At 36.9% G+C, this 22767-nt stretch overlaps 1 protein-coding gene across 1 annotated transcript in view; it reads left to right on the top strand.

Annotated features, from left to right (window-relative positions):
- The window catches only part of DOPEY1 (dopey family member 1), a 161728-nt gene that overhangs the window by 125927 nt on the left and 13034 nt on the right, over positions 1-22767 (top strand). Inside the window, exons 21-31 of the mRNA XM_006892160.1 lie at positions 4242-4376; positions 8391-8446; positions 9860-9964; positions 11111-11177; positions 11427-11571; positions 11738-11817; positions 13691-13800; positions 13934-14083; positions 14226-14287; positions 20464-20616; positions 21711-21847. Of these exons, the coding sequence (XP_006892222.1) occupies positions 4242-4376; positions 8391-8446; positions 9860-9964; positions 11111-11177; positions 11427-11571; positions 11738-11817; positions 13691-13800; positions 13934-14083; positions 14226-14287; positions 20464-20616; positions 21711-21847 (1200 nt within the window). The remainder of the gene's footprint in view (positions 1-4241; positions 4377-8390; positions 8447-9859; positions 9965-11110; positions 11178-11426; positions 11572-11737; positions 11818-13690; positions 13801-13933; positions 14084-14225; positions 14288-20463; positions 20617-21710; positions 21848-22767) is intronic.

Below are 22767 nucleotides of genomic sequence, written 5' to 3' on the forward strand. Positions count from 1 at the left end.
TAAACAGTAATAAAAATATATATTCCTACTCATATTGCTTGCTTTTTCACGATGTTATGTGCTATTGAGGCAGAATAAACTCATAATAGATCCAGCAGCAGGTTTTCAGAGGCAGTTAATCACAAGGAAGGAGATAGCCCATCTTTCTCCCACGGAGCAGTTGGTAGATTCATACTGTCTGACTTTGAGCTGGCAGCACAACTCCTTACCTCTGTGCCACCAGAGCTCCCATTTCTTGATTGGCTTCAGTAACAAATGTCATACTGTTACACAATTGAAACCCCAGTCTGTATTAAAGCAGCTACCAACATTATGATTTTATGTGGAATATTGAATACATGCACTTTCCTCTCTTCCAAAAAGCAAAGCAGTTTAAAATTGTATATTCATTATACAAAAATGGAGAAGAGAAAAGAACTCTGAAGGAAATTTTACCAGGTGAAATGCAGCTATCTATATTATAGGGAGTTCTGGTAGCTTGGTGGTAATGAATTGCACTACCAAATCCACTAGCTGCTCTGCGTGAGAAAGAAGGGCATTCTCCTCCCTTGCAATTTATGACCTCTGAAAACCCTCTGAAGAGTCAGCTGTGGGTCAGTTCCAACTTGTCATTACTCAGTAACAACATTATAGAGGGTAGAAAAGGTATCAAAAGGGTAGAAAATATCTTAAGTGCCTGCCAATTCCCACTACAGAACCACAGTCATACTCAGGAACAATGAGTACCTGATACTTCTAAAGCTTGGGATGGTAATGGAATTTGAAGGACTCTGGTTTAAGTTTATAAAAGGAGCATTAGAAATCTGTCAAATCCTAATTCCTCAACCCAAGTAATCATCCACCACTCATATTCCAGCAGGAGTTTGGAATCAAATCTCAATTATTGGGTTCCATCTCCGGAACTCTAGGCATAGTCTGAAGCTCAAAACCCAAGCTCAAGGTGTATGCAGAGCTGCTCTTGATTTTCTTGCATCCCAAACTAAGAAAACAACAGTGAAAACACAGAAAATCTAGGATACTGTCACCACACCCCATTCACTAGCCTTGACCTTAAGTGTAGGACCATCACTCTGTAGCTATTTTTTTAGATGTTAATGCATAGTGATTAACATTTCCATGCATGCAATTATTTATTTAAATATAAATTATAATGTTGTTGTTGTTGTTACGTGCCTGTGCCTTCCGACTCATAGCGACCCTATGCACAACAGCCCTAAACCCTGCTCTATCCTGTGCCAACCGCACTGCCCCTGACTCACCCATCCCGATTACCCTAGTCACCGAATCAATCCATCTCATAGAGGGTCTTCCCCTCCTACACCGTCCCTCCACCCTCCCAAGCATGATATCCCTCTCCAAGGACCTGTCCCTCCTGGCAACATGCCCAAAGTATGTCAGACGAAGCCCCAGAATCCTTGCCTCCAAGGAGTAGCTTGGTTTAATCCTCTCCAAGATGGATCTGTTTGTTTACCTGGCAGTCCATGGTACATTCAGTACTCTTCTCCAGCACCACAGCTCAAATAGCTTTTAAAAAAAAAAAAATAAAGAAAGAAATGGATGATTAACACCACAGACTTTGAGAGCATGTCCCTTTCCTTCACATTAAGACATGTGAACTCATGACCTGAGAGGGGAGAAATGCTACTTGAGTCATGAAAATTCAGAGTCAGTGTATTTATTTAAATCAGTTAGTAATAGCTGGTGCTTAATAAACATTCTGCAAATACTGATTGTACTGTTATTTCTTCACATTAAAGCATGTATATACACAGCCAAGAGTTGTCACATTAAGAAAGCCAAAGACCATAACAATGAAATAAAAAAGAATCCAACAATGCAAGAAAAGAACAAAATGTCTAATAGTCATAGCCTTCAAGAAGTGAGACAGTATTGCTTCATAAAATTAAGAGGGAATAATTTTAAAAAAGCATTTAGAAAAGGAAAACTTCTTTGAAAATAAAAAATATGAGAGCAGAAACAAAGTCAATGGAAGTTTGAGAGATAAATACTGTTAGATAGAAAGAGAGTTGAGGTTGAGAGAGAGAAAGAAATAGGTCCCAAGAAATCAACAGGCCTTTATTTCAAGGTCTGAGAGGGATACCAAGTGACCATGAACAGAGAAGGTCAAAATGGTGTGGGGGTGGTCTAGGCTGGTCTCTTTTTAAATGTGGGAAACCAATAGTAGTGGATCAGTCTTTTTCAGAAAGAAAGAACAGAAAATGAGGACAGAAAAATCAGACAGTGCATGAAAGTTTCTAGATTATTCCCAGCATTGTTGAGAGGTAGAAGGGAGGATGAGGAAATCACACTAAAGGACATTAGCGTATAGGTTCAGAAAAATGGATGAAGAAAAACTAATGTTCTTACCAGTGAGTCAGAATCAAGTTCTAACTGAGCGTGCATTGGGTTTCTGGAGTTGTAAATCACATGGTCATGAGGCTGACACTGGATAGGGCAAGGCTCAGATCTGTTGTTCAAAGGGTGTCTGTGGCACAGAATAGATTAGACAGCACTTCACAACAATAGCATATCACACTGAAGAAGCTTGCTTATCTTTCTCCAGTAAAGCTACTGATGGGTGTAAGCTGTCAGAGTTGAGTCCTTTGCTAAATATTTTTTTTTGTTTTCTTTTTCTTTTAATTTAAATTTATTATTTCAGTAAAAATTTACAGAGACTTTGGATCGCCATTCATTCATTGTTGCACTTTTCTCTCTTCCCAACGCTCCTCCCTAGTACACTACCCTCTTGGAAAAGTAAAAGAAAACTTCTTTCCTTGTTTTACAAACACTCCCCCAGGTCCACTCTACCATGTAGCCTTCGCTCTGGACTCCTGTCATGACAAAAATACCTAATGACATATCCCTTTTAAACAGTTTTCCCCCTCATCTGTTTCAATGCAGTATACATTATTGAACCCATCTTTCTCAGTCTGCCCCCAACCCCGAGGTAAGTACTGCTTTACAACAGTGGCACCATGAAGTATTTGTCCTTTTGTGACTGAGATACTTCACTCAGTATAATGTCCTCCAGAGTTACCCACTTTGATTAATATTGCATGAGTTCCTTGTTTTTCAATGCAGCATAATATTCCATTCTGTGAATATACCACACCTTCTCTATCCATTCATTTGTTGATGGGCACTGAGGTTGTTTCCAACTCCTTACTATTGTGAACAAAGCTGCAGTTAACATAGGTGTCCATATATCTGCTTAGATGTCAGTTAGAGTCTCTTTGGGGTATATTCCCAGTAGTGAATTTGCTGGGTCAAATGGTATCTCTGTTTGTAATCTTTTGAGAAAGCACCATATACTGCCTTGCACAGTGGTTGCACCATTTTACACTTCCACCAACAGTGAATAAGGATTCCAGTTTCTCCACAACCTCGCCAGCATTTGTTGCTTGCTGTGCTGTTAAGTTTTGCTATTCTGACTGGGGTGAAATGATATCTCATAGTTCTTTTAGCTAAATCTTAAAAACAAAAAACAAATCCAAAACAGTATACAGAGAACTGAAGCAAAATATACAAACATTGGATCTTGATTTAAAGTGGGACCTTTGGTGGCATAGTGGCTTAAAAGCTTGCCTGCTAACATCAGAGTTGGCAATTTGAACCCACTTGCCCCTCTTATGGAGAAAAGGCTGAGGCAGTCTGCTTCTGCAGATTTACAGCTTTAAAAGTCCTTTTAGGTTATCTGTTGTGTTCTAAAGGGTCACAGAGAATTTACTCAACAATAGAGGTTTGGTTTGGGAATATAGAAAAAGAAGTACAAGAAAGTGAAACTTCTTCTACAGCTGGAAGTCAGGAGATTAGACCTAAAAGGGTGGATGAGTGTTCTGAAATAGGAAAAAATATTAGCATTGTATTGTTTACGAGTAATAGAAAAGAGCTGAAAGAGTCAAGCATGATTGCTTGAGGTCATGGAAAAGGTTTGTTTTTTTAAAAAATGAGGTACAGGTCATATATTGATTTTTTTTTTAAGAAAAATTTACTTAGTGAAGTTTTTAACAGGCAGTTTGCATTAAGAGGAGGCCAAAATATATTCTTTGAATGTCATTTACTGCTGCTTTCTGGTAGCGCGGCACACTGCTCACTGACATCTGCTCCGCATGAGGAAGTGGGGCAGTTTCTCCCTGGAGAGAAGGATAGCTTTGGAAGCCCAGTGCAAGGCCACTGGAAGTTAGAATCAAGCCCACAGTGCTTTATCTTGTTAGATGTCCATTTGATGATGTGTTATTCAGGTCATTCCCACAGCCAGTGAGGAGCAGCTTTTACTGGTGGAACTGGTTCGTTCAATCAGTGTCATGAGAGCAGAAACTGTAATCCAGACTGTGAAAGAAGTTTTAAAGCAGCCCCCAGCCATAGCAAAGGACAAGGTAAGGAAAAGCTTTTGTTCTTATGTTTATAATTTGAAATTGAATTAGACTTAATTCCACTCACAATTACTATTGTTGTTAGGTGCTGTCAATTCTACTATGACTCATAGCAACCCTATGAACAATTAAAAAACTTACTCTATCTTGCACCATCCTTGCAGTCTCTTGTGGGTCCTAGCCCATTACTACAATCCCTGTGTCCATCTCTTTCATTAAGTGTGTTCCTCTCTTTTACTCACCCTCAACTTTCCCAACATGATAGCTTTTTTCTCGGAACTCACCCTACCTGACATGTTCCAACTATGTAGGATGAAGTTTCACCATCTTTGCCATCCAGGAACAGTCTGATTGCTCTTCTCTAAGGTAGATTTGTTAACTCTTTTATCAGTCCATGATACCATTCTATATTCTTCACCAGCACCACAATTCAAAGATAAACTTCTTTGACCTTCTTTATTATCCAGCTTTCAGATGCATATGAAGTAATTGAAAATACTGTGACTTGGATCGGGTGCATATTACTCTTCATACTGTCATCCTTGTTCTTTAGAACCTTAAAAGAGGACTTTTGTCTGCATTTCTGCCCTGTACAGCATACTTTATGACTTCTGCTTCCATAGGTGCTGAATGTGAACTCGGAGTTAAGTCACTGATGCTCACAATTGGACAGATATAAAAGCCTATAAGTTAGAACTATAGACTCCTCTACTTCTATTCTTGTTTTGTTGGAATACATGGGAAATTCCTCAACATAATTAAAAGCATAATTATATTATTATTACTACATTATAATAATATGTACATAATTATATCTTTGAAACCTACAGCCAGCATAGCATTAATCTCAAAAGCATTTCCCTTGTGAACCAGAACCAGACAAGGTTGTACTTTATGACTACCTCTGTTCCCACTTGGAGTGCTAACTAAAACAATATAGCAGGAAAGGAAAAGAAAGCCATCCAAATTAACAAAGACAGAAAGCTATTGGTATTTGCAGATAACATATATATAAAATCCAAAAGTCTCGCAGGAAAGCTACTACAACTAATTCAAAGATTCAGCAATGTAACAGGGTATAAGATCAACATATAAAAGTTAATTTCTCTACAATAACAAATACAGCACTAATAAGGAAATAAGAACAGCAATACCATTTACAGTAGCCACCCAAAAGATGAAATGTTGTCTGCCATTAAGTCAGAACCAATTCATAGCTGACCTTACAGTGGGTTTCAGAGGCAGTAAGTTGAATGGAAGATTACCTATCATTCTCCTGTAGAGCCGCTGGTGCATTCAAACTGCAGGCCTTTGATACTGCAGCACATCTTCTTACCTGTAGGCCACCAGAGTTTCCTAAATGCTTAGGAATAAATCCAACCAGATATACAAAAGGCCCGTGTATAAAAAAACCTTTTAAAATACAAGAGCTTTGCGCATCTCCAAGGTTTAGGATATCCTGGCCAGACTGCAGTAGTCAAACTTCATTTTCCCTGCCTCTTCGTCTCTTCCTCAGAAAACTCTGTTAACAATGGTTTGATCTCATGCACACACACAAATACTACTACAAGAAAGCAAGAGACCTATATAAAATAGAAGCATTTACCATGCTCATGGATAAGATTTAAAATTGTGAAAGTGCCAAAATTATCAAAAGCAATGTACAGTTAAATCCCATCCTCGTCTTGAAACAGATGGATACTAAACAACCTAATTTATATATGAAGGAGAGAGAACCCAGATCAGCAAAGCACCCCTGGAAGAAAAAGTGGGAGGTCCTTCATCGTCACAGCCTCAATCTGCTGCACAGTCAGCTATTACAGCCTTGTGCTGCTGCTGTAACAGACATGTACAGAGACCAGGGGAGCACGCTTGAGAGACCAGAACAAAATCCACCCCTCAGAATCCATTGTGGAAGGAGAAAAGACTGTCTCTTTCTCCCAAACAATATTGGCAAAACTGGATATTCATTTACAGAAAATTGAAACAAGATTCACACCATATACAGAACAAACTTGACCATCAAAGGCCTAAATATAACACCTCTAACTAATCAAAGAAAATAGTAGGGGACAAACTTAAGGTAATAATCTATAGCACAAATAAACTATCAGATACAACCAAAAATACATAAAAAGCAGAAGGTAGACTCGATGATTGAAACCTTCTAGAAATTAAATCATTATATATATATTTAAATTCTTCCCCAAAAGTGAATGTATAAATTGAGAAAAAAAATATTTGACAGCAGTATATTTGATGAAGGACTAATCTCTAACATTTATATAAAACCCTTTTATGCCTCAACAATCAAAAAAACCTCCAAAAAATCCAGCTGGATTAGGCAGAGGACATGAGAAGACACTTCACCAAAGAAAACACTGAAATGGTCAAACAGCATGAAGATATATTCACAATCATCCCCTATTAGAGATGCAGATCAAAAACAATGAGATATTCTCTTGTCCCAGCAACAAGAGCATTGTGCAATGAAACAATAGCTCACTATTATAAAAGGCTAAAGAAGCGAACAATAAATAGGTAATAGACACATAGGAAGATAGGCGAAGGAAAAGGTGTTGAATAAAGGGACGGTTAGAACAGTGTCAATAATAGAAAAAGCAGCAGGTATCAAGAAATGCAGTCAACAAAGGTAAACACTTATATACATTGCTATCAATAAACATTAATCTACAATAAATGTTACAGGCAGACAAGCAAAATGAGCAGGTGATAGGGACTATACATAAGTTTGGCAGATGATATTTCTAAATTGATAATAGTAGATGCCGAAAATGTGTCCAAGTATATAGCAGAACCAACCTGAAACAAAATATATTATTTTTAGGTGCCATCAAGTCAAGTCCATTTCATACTGACCCTGGAACAACAGATGTAAAACTTGTGCAATCTTGTGTCATCCTCTAGATCACAAAATCTTTGTTAGATCACTGTGTCATTTGATCTTGTTGAGGGCCTGCTAATTCTCTAACACTTCCATCTTTTCTGGAATGTCTTTTTTGAAGGAATAGTCCTTCCTTTCTGACAACATCCCCAAAATACGTGGGACAAAGTTTCACCACCCTTGCCTCTAAGGAGCAGTCTGATTGCACTTCCTCCAAGACAGACCTGTTTCTTCTTTTGACAGTTCATGGGATATTCATTATTCTTCCCCAACACAATCCAAATACATCAATAATTCTCCTGTCATCCTAATATTGTCCAACTTTGAGATGCATAGGAAACAGTGGAAAATAGTAAGGCTTGGATCAGGTGCACTTAGTCATTAAATTGACTCTGTTGCTCTTTAGCACTCTATAGAGATCATTGACAGCAGATTTCTACATGCATACTGATTGTGGATTAAAGTAAAATAAAATTATTGACAACTTTAGTTTTTTTCTCCATCTATTATGATGTTTGTTGCTTCTTAATCACAATCAAACACCCCCAAAAAATGCATTGCAGATCATTCTAAGGCCTGAAGACCATCCAGAGTTGATTGACATTACTTAATCCACAAAACATAATATTCTGTATCCTGTTTTGGTGAGTAGCAGCTAGGGTCATGAAAGCTTGTGAGTCTGAAGTGCAACTGTTTATCTGTCCACAACAAAGGAGAGGGAAGAAAAGCAAATGTTTACAAAATAAGTCCAAAGAACTAATGAACCTCAGCCTCCTCAGTCTTGAGACCAGAAGGGCTAAATGGTGCCCAGCTTATTCTCTTAAAGCTGACTACTCTTCAAAGGATCACTGTAGAAGGCCTTGAATAGAGTGGGCCAAAAAGATAGAATAAAACTAAAAAAAAAAAGTTGACTTACTGTTCTAATTAAGAGACCTTTTTAAGGGACTCTTGTGTTATGAATTTTTTTATAATAGATGAAGACTGCATGTTTACAACTATGTTCAGTTTTAATATTTTTATTAAGAATTGCTAACAAGATTATAAATATTTAGCAATGAAAATCAAAGGCAGCATTTCTTCTTTACTGTAAAATGCATTTCTTTTGTTTATAGAAACATCTTTCTTTGGAAGTCTGCATGCTTCAGTTTTTCTATGCTTATATTCAAAGGTAAGAAAACCAATGTGTACCTGTCCTTAAAAATTACAGAATAAAAAAAAAATTACAGAACAGCAGAGTTAATGTACCAAAATTTTTAGAAGACTGATTAATTTTTGTTCCCTCTGAAATTAAAGAACAAATCCTAGAAACAAAAGAATATTACTTTTGGATATATAATACAAGACATGGCCACCTTCTTGACCCAGCTGTGCAAATCCCACTAGCTTGTATATGTGGAAAATACAGTAGACCTTAAAGCACTGAAAATCATTTAAATATAAATGAAAACTGAATCCTGCTCTTAAAACCATCCATATTGCCACTGAAGCCATTTTTGTTTTAAGTTGAACATGTGGCATCTAATCTGATTAAAAGATAGGAATGATGTGAAAATTTCTTTTTGCCTTGCTATTACAACGTTGTATTTAACGGAAAAAAAGAAGTTCCTTGATTATAATATTGAGAATTGCTTTTTACTTGAGACTTGAGTCTTAATCCTTCCTGTAGTATCAAAGAAATTGAAACTCATTGCCATCAAATCAGAACTGACTGATTTTGACCATACAGTGGATTTTCCTAGAGTTATTTTTCAATTGCATGAGTGAAAATAGACCCGTTTTCTCCCAAAGAAAACTATTTGAACCAGCAGGGAGACAACACTCTGGGTTAGCCGTGTGCCTCACTGGGACTGTGCCACCAGAGGGCCCCCCTAGAGTGTAGTTCCACTCTGGAACCACTACTCTTGGCCTCCATTTGTCATCTGTTATTAACCTTTCTGAAGTTAAGTTTTTTAATGTATTCAATTAGGTTGTGACTTGCACAGTCAGTCAGATATCTCAATTTAAGCACAAGGATAGATTGAAACAAAATAACTTTCTATGTAAATCAGTTTCAAGATAAACTGATAACTTTCTCTGAAATGTGGAGATTTGTAGATGAAGGAATAAATATGAATATGAGAGAGAAATGGTTAGGCCAGGGTAGAGAGTAGATGTAATGTTGCAAAGATGTGCTTTTTTTATTTTTTACAATCCATGTAACTAAAAATTAGTATTGCTCTTGCGGAATTTCTAGATTAAAAAGTCACAGTGGATATTTTAGATATGTTTGTCTTTTGACATAATAGTATAGTAGTAAAAAAAAAAGTAAAGTTGTTAGGAGTGACCTAGTGTGTGGGTAGTCACCGGTGCTGCTGACCAACCCAAAGGCCTGCCCCTAACGGTGTGAATTCTCCATGGAAGAGAGACGGGCAGGTAATTTACAGCATCAGAAACCCAAGAGAAGATCAGCTATGATTCAGATTCGGTTGAAAAGCAGTAGAAGTGGTATGTTACATTCTGTAAAAGTTTAGGAATATTTCTGTGAAACTAGTCAGGAAAAGTTTACTGTGTCTTTTTATTTATTCAAACTTGTTTCTTCCAGAATTCCAGTGCCCAACTTAGTGGATAGCTGGGCATCACTGTTGATACTTCTGAAAGACTCCATCCAACTGAATCTTCCAGCTCCAGGACAGTTTCTTATATTGGGGTAAGCAATTTTTTAATAATAATAGTATTTGAGATCAAAGGATAGTGTCTATTATCTTAATTACTGAATAACAGATGTTTTGAGTAACTTTATTGTAGGGTAGCCTATAAAAAAAAAAAAGAGGTGATGAAGATATACATACAATATAAATGTACTAACACAAAATTAACTGTTAAAAGAGGTTATTTACTTTTGTGGAGATGTCTAAGACTGAAATGGGAGGAAGAAAAGAAGGAACATTTAAACTGGGTCCTAAATATAAGCTGGGGAAAGTCCTTTTTTTCTGTGTGCCTATGTATTTCCTGGTCTGTGTTAATAATTTGAATAATTGTTTTATTAATGCTGGTCAGATTTCTGCCCAATTGCTATCCTTTCTTTTCCAAAGATAGCCACTACTTTACTTCTATCACTAGTGGTAAATGCGCTTTGCTCTTGTTGTGTGCTGTTGGGTCGAGAATAACTTGTAACAACCCCAGGAGCAACAGATCTGTCCTAACCTGTGCCATCCTCACAATCTCCTGATACACTAAAGGCCATTGCCACAGTCACTATTTCAGTATGTCTGGTTTAGTCTCTTTGACATATATATATGAGATTCTGACCTATGTATGAGATTCATTAATGTAATTTTATATAACTATATTAATTTTTGTTGCTGTTTAGTATTCCATTGTATGAATATATAATTGTTATCTTCTTTTGTTCCTTGATATTTAAGTCCTCTCCAGCTTAATACTTTTACTAATAATGCTGCTATGAAAATTCTTGTACATGTCTTTTCATGCATGTCGTTGTTGTTGTATACCATCAAGTCAGAACTGACCCATAGCTGACATTACAGTGGGTTTTCAAAGGCAATTAATCGCATAGGCGGAGACTGCCCATCTTTCTCCTGAGGCGCAGCTGGTGGACTCGAACAGCATGCCTTTGGAATTGCACCATAGCTTCTTAACACTAGGTCACCAAGCTCCCATTTAATGCATGTGTGTATTTAGTTTGCATCATATAATGTGTAGGTTTACTCATTAAAGATTTAGAATTAAAATTGATACCACAAAACCACTCACTCCCTAGAGGAAGTTAGATGGCATTGTGTGTTTTTTTTGTAGTTTACATTAATATTTCTTCACTGATTGTTTCTTCTAGGGTTCTAAATGAGTTTATTATGAAAAACCCCACTTTAGAAAATAAAAAAGACCAACGAGATCTCCAGGTAAGGCATTCTGAATTGAGGGTGGTCTCTAAAATTCTGTCTTTGTTAGTACCTCCAACTCTAAAATAACAGGATCAAACAAACAAGGTAATCTGATGTTTCTTCCAACTGACAGCGTTTCATGCTTCTGTAAGAGTCAGCACATATCAAGTCTAGTACCAGAAATCTGAACCACAAAAATTTAGAAGTGTCATATTATGATACCTGGTGACATAATCTTTTTGTTCATGATTCTTCTTGATTCCTCAGGACATAACACACAAAATAGTGGACGCAATTGGTGCAATTGCTGGTTCCTCTTTGGAACAAACAACATGGCTGCGGCGGAATCTTGAAGTTAAACCTTCTCCAAAAATAATGGTGGATGGAACCAACTTGGAATCTGATGTTGAAGGTGTTGCTCTAAATACTAGGTTTAATGTTTATCAGCATATATTCATAATTATTTTAGCTAGCTGTTTAAGTCCCATAAAAATCATCCCTTTTTGAATGTATAAAAGATAGCTTTTTTCGGTGGCAAAGTGCCTAAGCCTTTTTGTTTTACCCACTCTATCATTTAGATATGCTGTCCCCTGCAATGGAGACCTCCAGCATTACTCCATCTGTATATAGTGTTCATGCCCTGACGCTACTCTCTGAGGTAAATATTAACAGTGTTCCTTACAAGAACTCTCACCTAAACAGTTTCACAATTAAATATTAGAAATTTTTAGCTCAAAAAAAATTCCTAAAAAACAATATATAGAATTAAATAATTCAATATTTTGACCATACCTCTATTCAAATTGTTTATTAAATGTGAATTACAATAACTATAGTTATTGTTTGCTATCATAACATACACAGTAAGAATATTTCTTAAGAAGAAAGGTGTTTTTTGATGGCCATGTATGTGGTGGGGAGGGTACTGGTGTTATAAATAATGTTTGCTACTGTTTAGGACTTTATATTATACCAATCTGATATTCTCTTTTTTTTACTATGTTAGGGTCATTATGAGTCAGAACCTATTAAACAGCAGTGGGTTGAGTTTGATTTTTTGCTACAAAGTTCCTTTTTTCCCATTTCTTTCTTGTTCTTTTTTAAATTTTATTTTTTTAATTTAAATTTATTATTAATTTCAATAAGAAATTACAGAGACTTTGGATTTCCATTCATTCATTGTTGCACTTTTCTCCCCTCCCAACCCTCCCCCCTAATACACTACCCTCTTGGAAAAGTAAAAGAAAACTTCTTTCCTTGTTTTACAAATACTCCCCCAGGTCCACTCCACCATGTAGCCATCGCTCTAGACTCCTGTCATGACAAAAATACCTAATCACATAACCCTTTTAAACAGTTTTCTCCCTCATCTGTTTCAATGCAGTATACATTATTGAACCCATCTTTCTCAGTCTCTCCCCAACCCCAAGATCAGTCCTATTTTACAACAGTGGCACCATACAGTATTTGTCCTTTTGTGACTGAGATAGATACTTCACTCAGCATAATGTCCTCCAGAGTCACCCGTTTTGAATAATATTGCATGAGTTCCTTGTTTTTCAATGCAGCAATAGTATTCCTTTCAGTGAATATACCACAGCTTCTCTATCCATTCGTTTGTTGATGGGCACCTGGCTTGTTTCCAACTCCTTGTAATTGTGAACAAAGCTGCAGTTAACATGGGTGTCCATACATCTGCTTGGATGTCAGTTATGGTCTCTTTGGGGTCTATTCCCAGTAGTGGAATTGCTGGGTCAAATGGTATTTCTATTTGCAACTTTTTGAGAAAGCGCCATACCGCCTTCCATACTGGTTGCACCATTTTACACTTCCACCAACAGTGAATAAGGGTTCCAGTTTCTCCACAACCTCGTCAGCATTTGTTGCTTGCTATTCTGTTTTGCTATTCTGACTGGGGTGAGATGGTATCTCATAGTTGTTTGGATTTGCATCTCTTTTAGAGCTAGGGATTTTGAACATTTCTTCATGTGCTTGTTAGCCGTCTGAATGTTTTCCTTGGTGAAGTGTCTGTTCATATCCTGTGCCCATTTTTCTATTGGATTATTTACCTTTATCTTGTTGTGGTGACAAAGTTCCTTTTGCAAGTCCTTTTTTGTTCTTCTCATCTGTGAGTATTACAAAGGTTAGAACAAGTCTAAGGCCAGAGAGCCATTAACCATCACTGGAATTTTAAAAGTCCAGTTTATTTAGTAGCTTTTTTTTTTTCAAGCTATATTTTTAACGAGAGCATTCTGATTTTTTTAACATATTTTTTGCTATTTATTCCCTGTATCATACAAAAAGTTTCTAAATCTCTTTTTCTTTTTTTTTTTTTTTTCACTTCCCTGTCCCACTAAAAAGGATGAAAAAAACCTAAATCTTCCCTATCTCAATAAGGGTGACACTGTGGTCACTTTAAAATTTTGAAGTCTCTAGGTTTTCTTACAAGAGATTGAAAAAAAAAATTCCTACAGACAATAGCAGGTAGCACGCCTTGATTGCCCTCCAAATTTAATTTCCTGTGTCTGCAGGTTTTGGCTCATCTGTTAGACATGGTGTTCTACAGTGATGAAAAGGAGCGAGTCATTCCATTGCTTGTAAACATCATGCATTATGTTGTGCCCTACCTCCGAAACCACAGGTATTTGTTACACAGGTTTCTTAAGTCCTTCTTGTGAAAACTGCCTTCTCTTATTACCATGTTTTTAGTTACCTTAAAGAGAAGCTGGATGAAGTGATAAGATGTAGATGAAGCTACTTTCTGTTCCTTGCAGTGCACATAATGCGCCTAGTTACCGCGCCTGTGTCCAGCTGCTTAGCAGTCTTAGTGGCTATCAGTACACACGAAGAGCCTGGAAAAAAGAAGCTTTTGATCTCTTTATGGATCCCAATTTCTTCCAAATGGATGCCTCCTGTGTCAACCAGTAAGTTGCTGTCATGCTTTATGCAACATTATTATGTATCTTATATAGTCTATTGAACTCAACTATGGCCCTACAAAGTGAACACCATTTAGCATTAACAATCACAGACTCTTAACTATATCGTCATCTTTGACTCTTACAGCTGGAGAGCAATTATGGATAATTTGATGACACATGATAAGACAACATTTAGAGATTTGATGAGTGAGTATTATGGGATGAAAATCTAAGTACAGTCTTTCCTTGTATGAATTTTATTCATTTTTCACTTTACTTTTTTTTTCCTGGTGACTACTTAATTGCCTTTTTATCAGGTTCTATTTAAAACATACAGAGAACAGCTTGTTGTTGTTCGTTATTTGCCATCAAGTCACTTGCTACTCGTAGTGACCTTCTTTAAATCAGCCCTAAACGCTGCTCTATCCTGTGTCAACCTCACTGTCTCCAACACATCCACCCAATCACTGAATCAATCCACCTCATAGAGGGTCTTCCTCTCCTGCACTGTCCCTCCACCCTCCCAAGCATGATGTCCCTTTCCAAGGACTGGTCTCTCCTTGCAACATGTCCAAAGTATGTCAGACGAAGCTTCAGAATCCTTGCCTCCAAGGAGCAGCCCAGCTTCACCCTCTCTAGGATGAACCTGTTTGTTCTCCTAGCAGTCCTTGGTTTATTCAATACTCTTCTCCAACACCACTGCTCAAAAGCATCAGTTCTCCTTCTATCCTCCCTAGTCATTGTCCAGCTCTTTGATGAATGACAAGTGATTGCAAAGACCATGGCCTGTATCAGACGCACCTTAGTCTCCAGAGTGACACCATTGCTCTTCAGTACTTTGGAGAGCTTACGGATGATTAAGTGAAAGGAAGGGTCTTGCTTGATCTTCAGGGTCATTGTGCTTAAGCCCATTCTTGCAGCCAGTGTGTCATTCCTCCCTGTTGAAAGGCTTCCTCTTTTCTCCCCAGCATGTCCTCTTGCAGGGACTTGGCCAAAGGATATGAAATCAAGTGTCACCACCCTCACTCCTAAGGAGGGCTCTAGCTGTACTTCATCTGAGACAGATTTGTGTGTTCTTTTGGTGATCAGTGGTACATTCTGTATTCTCCACTAGCATAATTCAAAGTCACCAGTTCTTAGTCTTGTTTTTAAAAAAGTTTTATCCTGGTTTATTTACAAAGTTTGTTTATTATTGTTTTTCACACCTCTTCAGTCTTCTTTATTCATACTATCCAATTTTCACATGCTGGTTAGGTAATTAAACATACCGTGTGGCCTGTGTCATGTACTTCTTAAAGTGACATCCTTGATCTTTAGCACAATAAAGATATCCTTTTCAGCAGATTTGGATGGTATGTTTGATTTCTTGACTGCTATTTCTATGCTTATTGATTGTAGATCCAAGTAAAATGAAATTCTTGAGAATTTCAATCTTTTTTTCTATTTTTTTAATTGATTGGTTGTGAAGATTATTTGTGTTCTTTGAGACGAGATGTAGTCCATACTGAAAGCTATAGTATTTTGGGTTGGGTTTGTTTTTGTGGTGGTGTTTTTGGTTTTTGTGTTTTTTTTTTATTTTCAGCAAACAAGGTCATGTCATTTGCATATCAGAAGTTATTAATGAATCTTCCCAAAACCATGTTCTTCCTCAGATAGTGGACATGACACAACTTTTCTGATTTAAATCATGCAATATCCCCTTATCTGTTCAAACAGCTTCTTCAATTATTGCTTTCTTTGTGAGCACAAGTAAGTGTTTTAGAATTCCCATTCTTCTCACTTTTATTCATAATTTGTTATGGTCCACACAGTAACATGCATAGTAAATAAAACACAAGCATCTTTCTGGTATTCTCTACCTTAAACCACAATCCATCTGACATCAGTAATTACAACCCTTCCATGCCATTTTCTGAAGCTGTTTTGATTTTCTAGCAGTTGCTGTTGATGCACTTCTTCAACCATTTTTAATTCTTTTTAACAAGTTTTTACTTTTATGTGATATTATTTTTGGGTTTTTTTCTTTTAAAATAATAATTTATTTACATTATGTGTGTTTCATAACAATCATTCACATACACTGTATCCCATATAACTAGTAAGTTACCACTCCTCTATGCCTGTCTTTACAGCATCTTTTCAAGTTCCCATTTAAATCTTTCCATTTCCTCCCACCCTTCAGTCCCCCCACTAAATTTTGTTGTCCTGGTGATTGCCTCCCTTCTGACTTTCCCATACCCTTCGACTTTTTGACATTTATACACATCCTACTAGTTATCTTTCTATTTTTACAATAATGGTATTTTACGGTATTTGTCCTTATGAGACTGAGTTCACTCTGCATAATGCTCTCTAGACTGTCCATATTATGTAGTACTTTACAAAATCATTGCTCCTTAGTGCTACATAGTGTTCTGTTGTAATAGTGTACCATGATTTCTCAATCCATTTGTTTGTTGATTGGCATTTGGACTGTTTCCATATTCTTGCTATTGTTAATAACACTACTGTTAACAAATCTCCATTCATGTCTTAATTCTCATTTCCTGGGGTATATATTCCTAGCAGTGCAGTAGCTGAGTCATAATGGGATTTCTATGTTCAGCTTTTTGAGGAAATACCAAATTACTTTCCAGAATGATTGTACCATATGTGATATTGTTTCACAATTTCCACATGCTGTTGGATAGTCTTTCTTTGGAATGGGCACTAACATGGATCTCTTCCATTCTGTTGACCCAGTTGCTGTCTTCCAGATTTGTTAATACAGACAGAGTAGCACCTCCAGCATTACATCTCTTAGTTGAAACGTTTTACCTTCTTTTGTACCATTGTCTACAGTGCAGCTTAAAATTATATCCTTCAGTATCTTGGTTCTTGATAATATGCTACGTCCTTAAATACTAGAAGATCATCTAATTTTTTGGTACAGTGACTTTGTATTCCTTCCATCTTCTTCTGATTTTTTCCCAGCATAATTTAATATGTTTTCCAAAGTCTGAAATTGATCAACCATGTAGTCAGAATTAATATTTACTGACATTGTTAGCACCAGCAGTCTGGAGATCAAAAGACAAATTGCACTGAGAAAAATCTGCTGTCAGGGAGCTTTCTAGAATACTCAGAAGCAACGATGTCAATCTAGAGATTAAGGTGCACCTGATCTAGGCCGTGGTCTTTGCAATTTCTTGCTGTCCATCAGCTGGACAATGACAAAGGATGATAAAAGAAGAATTTATGGCCTTGGGTTGTGGTGCTGGAGAAGAGTATTGAACATACTATGGACTGATAGGAGAACAAACAAGTCAGTCTTGGAGAGGGTGAAACCAAGTTTCTCCTTAGAGGCTAGGATTTTGAAACTCCATCTGACATACTTTGGGCACGTGACCAAGAGAGACCAGTCCTTGGAGAAGGACAGACAGCACAGAAGAGGAAGATCCTGGATGAGATAGGTTGATAGAGTAACTGGGTCAACAGGGGTATGTGTGGCGGAGTCAGTTAGACTGGCTCAGGACAGAGAAGAGTGCAGAGCTGCTGTACATAGGGTCGCTGTGAGTCACAGGGGATCCAAGGGCACATAATAAAGACAACAATAGTAATTGGAATGCCAGAGAGCAGGAGAATGGTGCTGGATGGGGCAAAGTTCAAATTGGTTGTTCCTAGTGTTGGTATGAGTCATATTGAACTCAGTGGGACATACCAACAAAAACAGCATGGAATTGGGATGCAGAAAACTAAAACCAAAGTAGGAGGATCGTGGTTGGAAAAATAGAATCATGGTGATAAAAATAATGCTGGCGTTTACATGAGAGGATATTATACATCTAGCAACTTATTCATTGCTAATACGTTTGTTAGGGAGCTCTTTGTGGCCTGGTGGTCAGAAGCTGCATGACACAAAGGCACATGGTTCAAATCCACCGGCTGCTCCATGGGAGCATGAGCAGTCTCCTGTGCGATTTAATGCCTCTGAAAACTTTCTTTAAGGTCTGCTATGGGTAAGTTCTGACTCAATGGCACACAACACCAGTACCTTTTTTAACAACACAGAGATTATCTGTGTGGACTTCATCAGATGAAAGATACAGGAATCAAACCAAATGTATCTGTGGAAAGATAAAATGAAGAAACAAAATATCATCAGAACAAGGCCAGGGGCCAAAGGTGGAAGCCATAATCAGTTGTACATATGCATGTTCATATCACAGGTGAAAAAGCTCACGAGAGCCAAGTATAATCTACCTGAAATTAGAGACTATCTCAAGAATAGATTTGATGAACAGAACTGAACATTAATGAGTGAAGACAGATAAGTTGTGAGTTGACATCTAGCCAAACATAACTGAAGAAAACAAGTTATTAAAAAGATAGGAAAGGAAGAAGAGGCGAAAACAGATGTCACATGAGATTCTAAAACTTACCATAGAACATGAGGTGGCTTGAGAATAATAGAGGAGCTTATTAGAATGAAATGTCTAAAGGTCTGGAGCTAGAAAACCAAACCAGGAAATATACCCAGCATTTCTCAAGCTAACGGAACTGAAGAACTCAAGCCTCGATTGCAATATTGACGGATTGTGTGACATCTGTCTGTCACTCAAGAAATAACTATGTAATATATGGAAGAATGACAAGTGGAAGAGCAAGGAAGGGCAGTTACCAGACAAGTCCCTTTAATTCTCTGGAATTGCATTTATTTCCTTTAAAAGAATGAAAGGGAATTCTGGTGGCCTAGTGGCAAGAAGCTGCACTGCAATCCCAGAGGCACGCAATTCAAATTCACCAGATGCTCTGCTGGAGGAGGGGCGATCTCCTCTGTACCAGTCAGATCTGATTTGACAGTACACACACACACAAAAAAATAAATAAAATGAAATAAATTTAAAAAAAATAAAAGAATGAATGGGGTCAGAAAGACCAGAATAATCACTCTCAGTCCCTCTTCTGTACTATATTAATTTGTTTATATATGATAATTTCATGTACTGTTAATAAGGGGGGAAAGGTTTTTTAAAGTTTTAAAAGGGTGACAGTTACTAAAGTAGATGGACTTAAACAGCAGTGAAATTCTACCAGGCTTACAGATTCTGTGTAAATTCTGTGTGCCAAACTATAGTTTCCTCATCTAGAAAAATTATTACATACTGTATTTTCTGTCTTACAGGCTTTCTGGGTGGGTTAAAATTTATTTGCTCAACAGATGTTCATTCAAACGCAACAGTTGACCAGATACTCTACTAACCTTGTTGTTGTTAAATTGCAACAGATTAGATATTATTTCAGGAAAAAATTATGAAGGAAATAAGAATTGTTAATTTTTTGAACCACAGCTACATAAGCTAAAAACAACAAAAATACTTCAGATAAAGGTCCCTTTAATGTACTGGTGTTAGAGCTGAGCCCAAAGAAGTCAAGCATGTGATGACCTCGGGATAGAATATTCCAGACAAAGAGAACAAAAATGGCAAAGACTTGTTGGAACAAGCCAGATAAGTTCTGAGGTTGAGTTCAACCTCTGAGTTGAACTAGTTCTGAGTTCAGTGTTGTTGTACTTGCTGTCCTGGGAGAAATCAGCCTATAACAATGAAATGTGCAAAGATCTGGAGTTACTGCGTAAAGAAATATGCAAATGTGTGGAGTTACGTAGTAATGAAGCGTGCAGAGGTCTGAAGTTACAGAGCAATGAAGTGTGCAAAGGTGTAGAGTTACGGAGCAATGAAGTGTGCAAAGGTCTGGAGTTAATGGAGTAATGAAGTGTGCAGAGGTCTGGAGTTACGGAGTAATGAAGTGTGCAAAGGTCTGGAGTTATGGAGTAATAAAATGTGCAAAGCTGTGGAGTTACAGAGTAATAAAGTGTGCAAAGGTCTGGAGTTATGGAGTAATGAAGTGTGCAAAGGTCTGGAGTTATGGAGTAATGAAGTGTGCAAAGGTCTGGAGTTACAGAGTAATGAAGTGTGTAGACATCTGGAATTAAGGAGTAATAAAGTGTGCAGAGGTGAGACAGAGTGCTAAAGGGGAAGTGGCAAGACATAATATATAGAGTTAGTTGAACTGGCCAGGCTAGAATTATTTTTAAAATACAATTTAGGCAAATGACAAGAAATACTAAGAGTTCTATAAAAATTATTCTTAGTGATTTTACCTACTAAAGCTCAGACAATTCCTAATCCTTGGTTTTCTGTCTGAAATGTAGTGGGGTTTTTGTTGGGGATTTTTTGAGGCACTTTGTGGTACCTCAGAATAGAAACCCACTCATCCTTGACCCCAAGGCCTGAATTTCCTTCTGTAGCCATCTTTTTAAAATCAATAACATAGTAACCTTTTTCAGTTGACTGGTTGAATCAGTTTCTTATTTGCTTGCTTTTTTTTTTTTTTTTTTTAAGCTCGTGTAGCAGTAGCACAAAGCAGTTCACTCAATCTCTTTGCAAACCGGGATGTAGAGCTGGAACAGAGAGCCATGCTTCTAAAAAGATTAGCATTTGCTATTTTTAGCAGTGAAATTGACCAGTACCAGAAATATCTTCCAGATATACAAGGTAAATCATGAAAAGACTGTCTTCCAATGTATAAGAGGTTTTTTGTTCCTTAAAAAGAACTTTTGCTAAGTTATATAGTGAAATACATTAAATAAAATGTACTTTAGAACATTTTAGAAATAAAGATTTCTCTGCTGAAACAACACAAATTATCACACACACAAAAAAATATATATATAATACAGTTGAACTTGTCAAAATGTGACATCTTATATTAATGTCCTTGGCATTAATATTTTGGGATGATTTATAAAGACTGTTTAACTACAGACAGGAGTTAGCATTTTCATATTGTAGCTGGAGGTGTATTCCTTCAAGGAAAGCACCAAAATATAGGCAAAGCCTTGAATCTGTAGTAATACTTATTTGGAGATGATAGTTTGGGGTTGGAGGAGATTATAAAAAGTTTGGATCATCTTCATCAAATGAGTTTCACCATCCCTTGTCTTCAGAAGGGATCAGTTTTGATGATCACCCTTTGTCACATGGAGATCCTTAGACAAGTAACATACCCTAGAGCACCACTGTCTCAGAGAATCAGGACGTCCCTCACTGCAAGAGTACCACTGTCCCAGCAAATCAGGATGTCCCTTATTGCTTGAGGTGCTCGTGGAGCTTCTGGGCTCAACAGTCAATGTGGTAACTTGGCAGGCATTTCTCTCATGACATTATATCTCTTCCTTCCACCTTTTCTAACCTTCCATACTAAATGTCAAATGTATGGCATGAACAATATTTATTTTCCCCTAGAATTTTTTTATTTGCTTACAGTACAGTCCACTGACTAGTTTGACTCTGTAATCTTGTCCATGATACAGAAATTTGGAGTAAGGTTTATAAATGTTTACAAGAATTTGTCAGAATTTCTTTAATCTAACAATTGGAAATTATATTTGTATTTTTGTCTCTTTAACTTCCTTTTTCTAATGATATATCTTTATGCTTTATGTAAGTATCCTTCTTCAAAAGATTGGAGATTTTTAAAAATGTGATCCTTCACCACAGATAAGTTGAGAAGCACTAGACTAATTAATATAGGAATGGTTTATGTAGTAATAACTCAAATTATTTAGTTATTGTTGCCTTTCTTTCAGAGAGATTGGTTGAAAGTCTTCGTTTGCCCCAGGTGCCAACTCTTCATTCTCAAGTATTCCTGTTTTTTAGAGTGTTACTTTTAAGAATGTCTCCACAACATCTTACCTCACTCTGGCCTACCATGATTACAGAACTTGTGAGTAAATTTTTAGTCAATCAAGTTATAAATCTTAATTATCAAGCAACTTGATCATCTCTTGTATATCCACTGGATAAAAATTAATCCTGGAAGAAAACTAAACTGTAGTTAAACCAGTTACTCAAAAGTTTTTGTAGCTCTCGCTCTCGCTCTGCCAACAAGTCAGAACCAACTAATAATAGTTGACTCTTCGGTGGGTTTCCAAGACTGTTAATTGTATAGGAAGATTGCCCAACTTCCAGCAGAGCCACTGGTGGATTCGAATGGCCAGAGAGGCATGACATTTGGGCTAGCAGTGCAACTCTCTACATGCTATGCCATCAGGACCGGTATTATTACCTTAGATCATAATAATGTATTATAAGTATAATAAGTATTATAATAAGTATATATAAGTATTATAAGTATGTTGGATATGGGCTAGTATTTTTTAGGAATTTTTGCACCCGTGATCATGAGGGATATTGATCTATAATTTTTTTGCTTTAGTGGTGTTTTGACTTTTGTACTGGGTTATGTTTGTTTCATAGAATTACTTTAGAAATATTCCATCTTTTTCTGTATTATGAAATAATTTGAATAGAATTGCTATCATGTCTTCTCAAAAAAAAAAAGTTTTTGTAGTTGGAAAAGTGAGTAAGCCAAGTCAGATTCCATTTCCATAAGCTGAACCTTCCAGAGGCAACCTAAATCATTGGTTCCTTTTGTTGTATTTTCAACATCAATGTTCTGACTTTTTTTTTTCCCTGTGGAAACCAAGGTTGTTTCCTCTGGCAGTAGCCTATCTAGTATGAGAAGAAACGGTTTAGCAAGATTTAAATGAATCTAAACACACTCTAGGATACACACTCACCCTTGATATAAAGCACTTAGCCAATCAAACTGGTTCAGACAGATTTTCATAAAGATCTGCTACA

This window comes from Elephantulus edwardii, unplaced genomic scaffold (genome assembly GCF_000299155.1).
Source record: "Elephantulus edwardii isolate Elephantulus edwardi_28Jun2011 unplaced genomic scaffold, EleEdw1.0 scaffold00111, whole genome shotgun sequence".
NCBI lineage: Eukaryota > Metazoa > Chordata > Mammalia > Macroscelidea > Macroscelididae > Elephantulus > Elephantulus edwardii.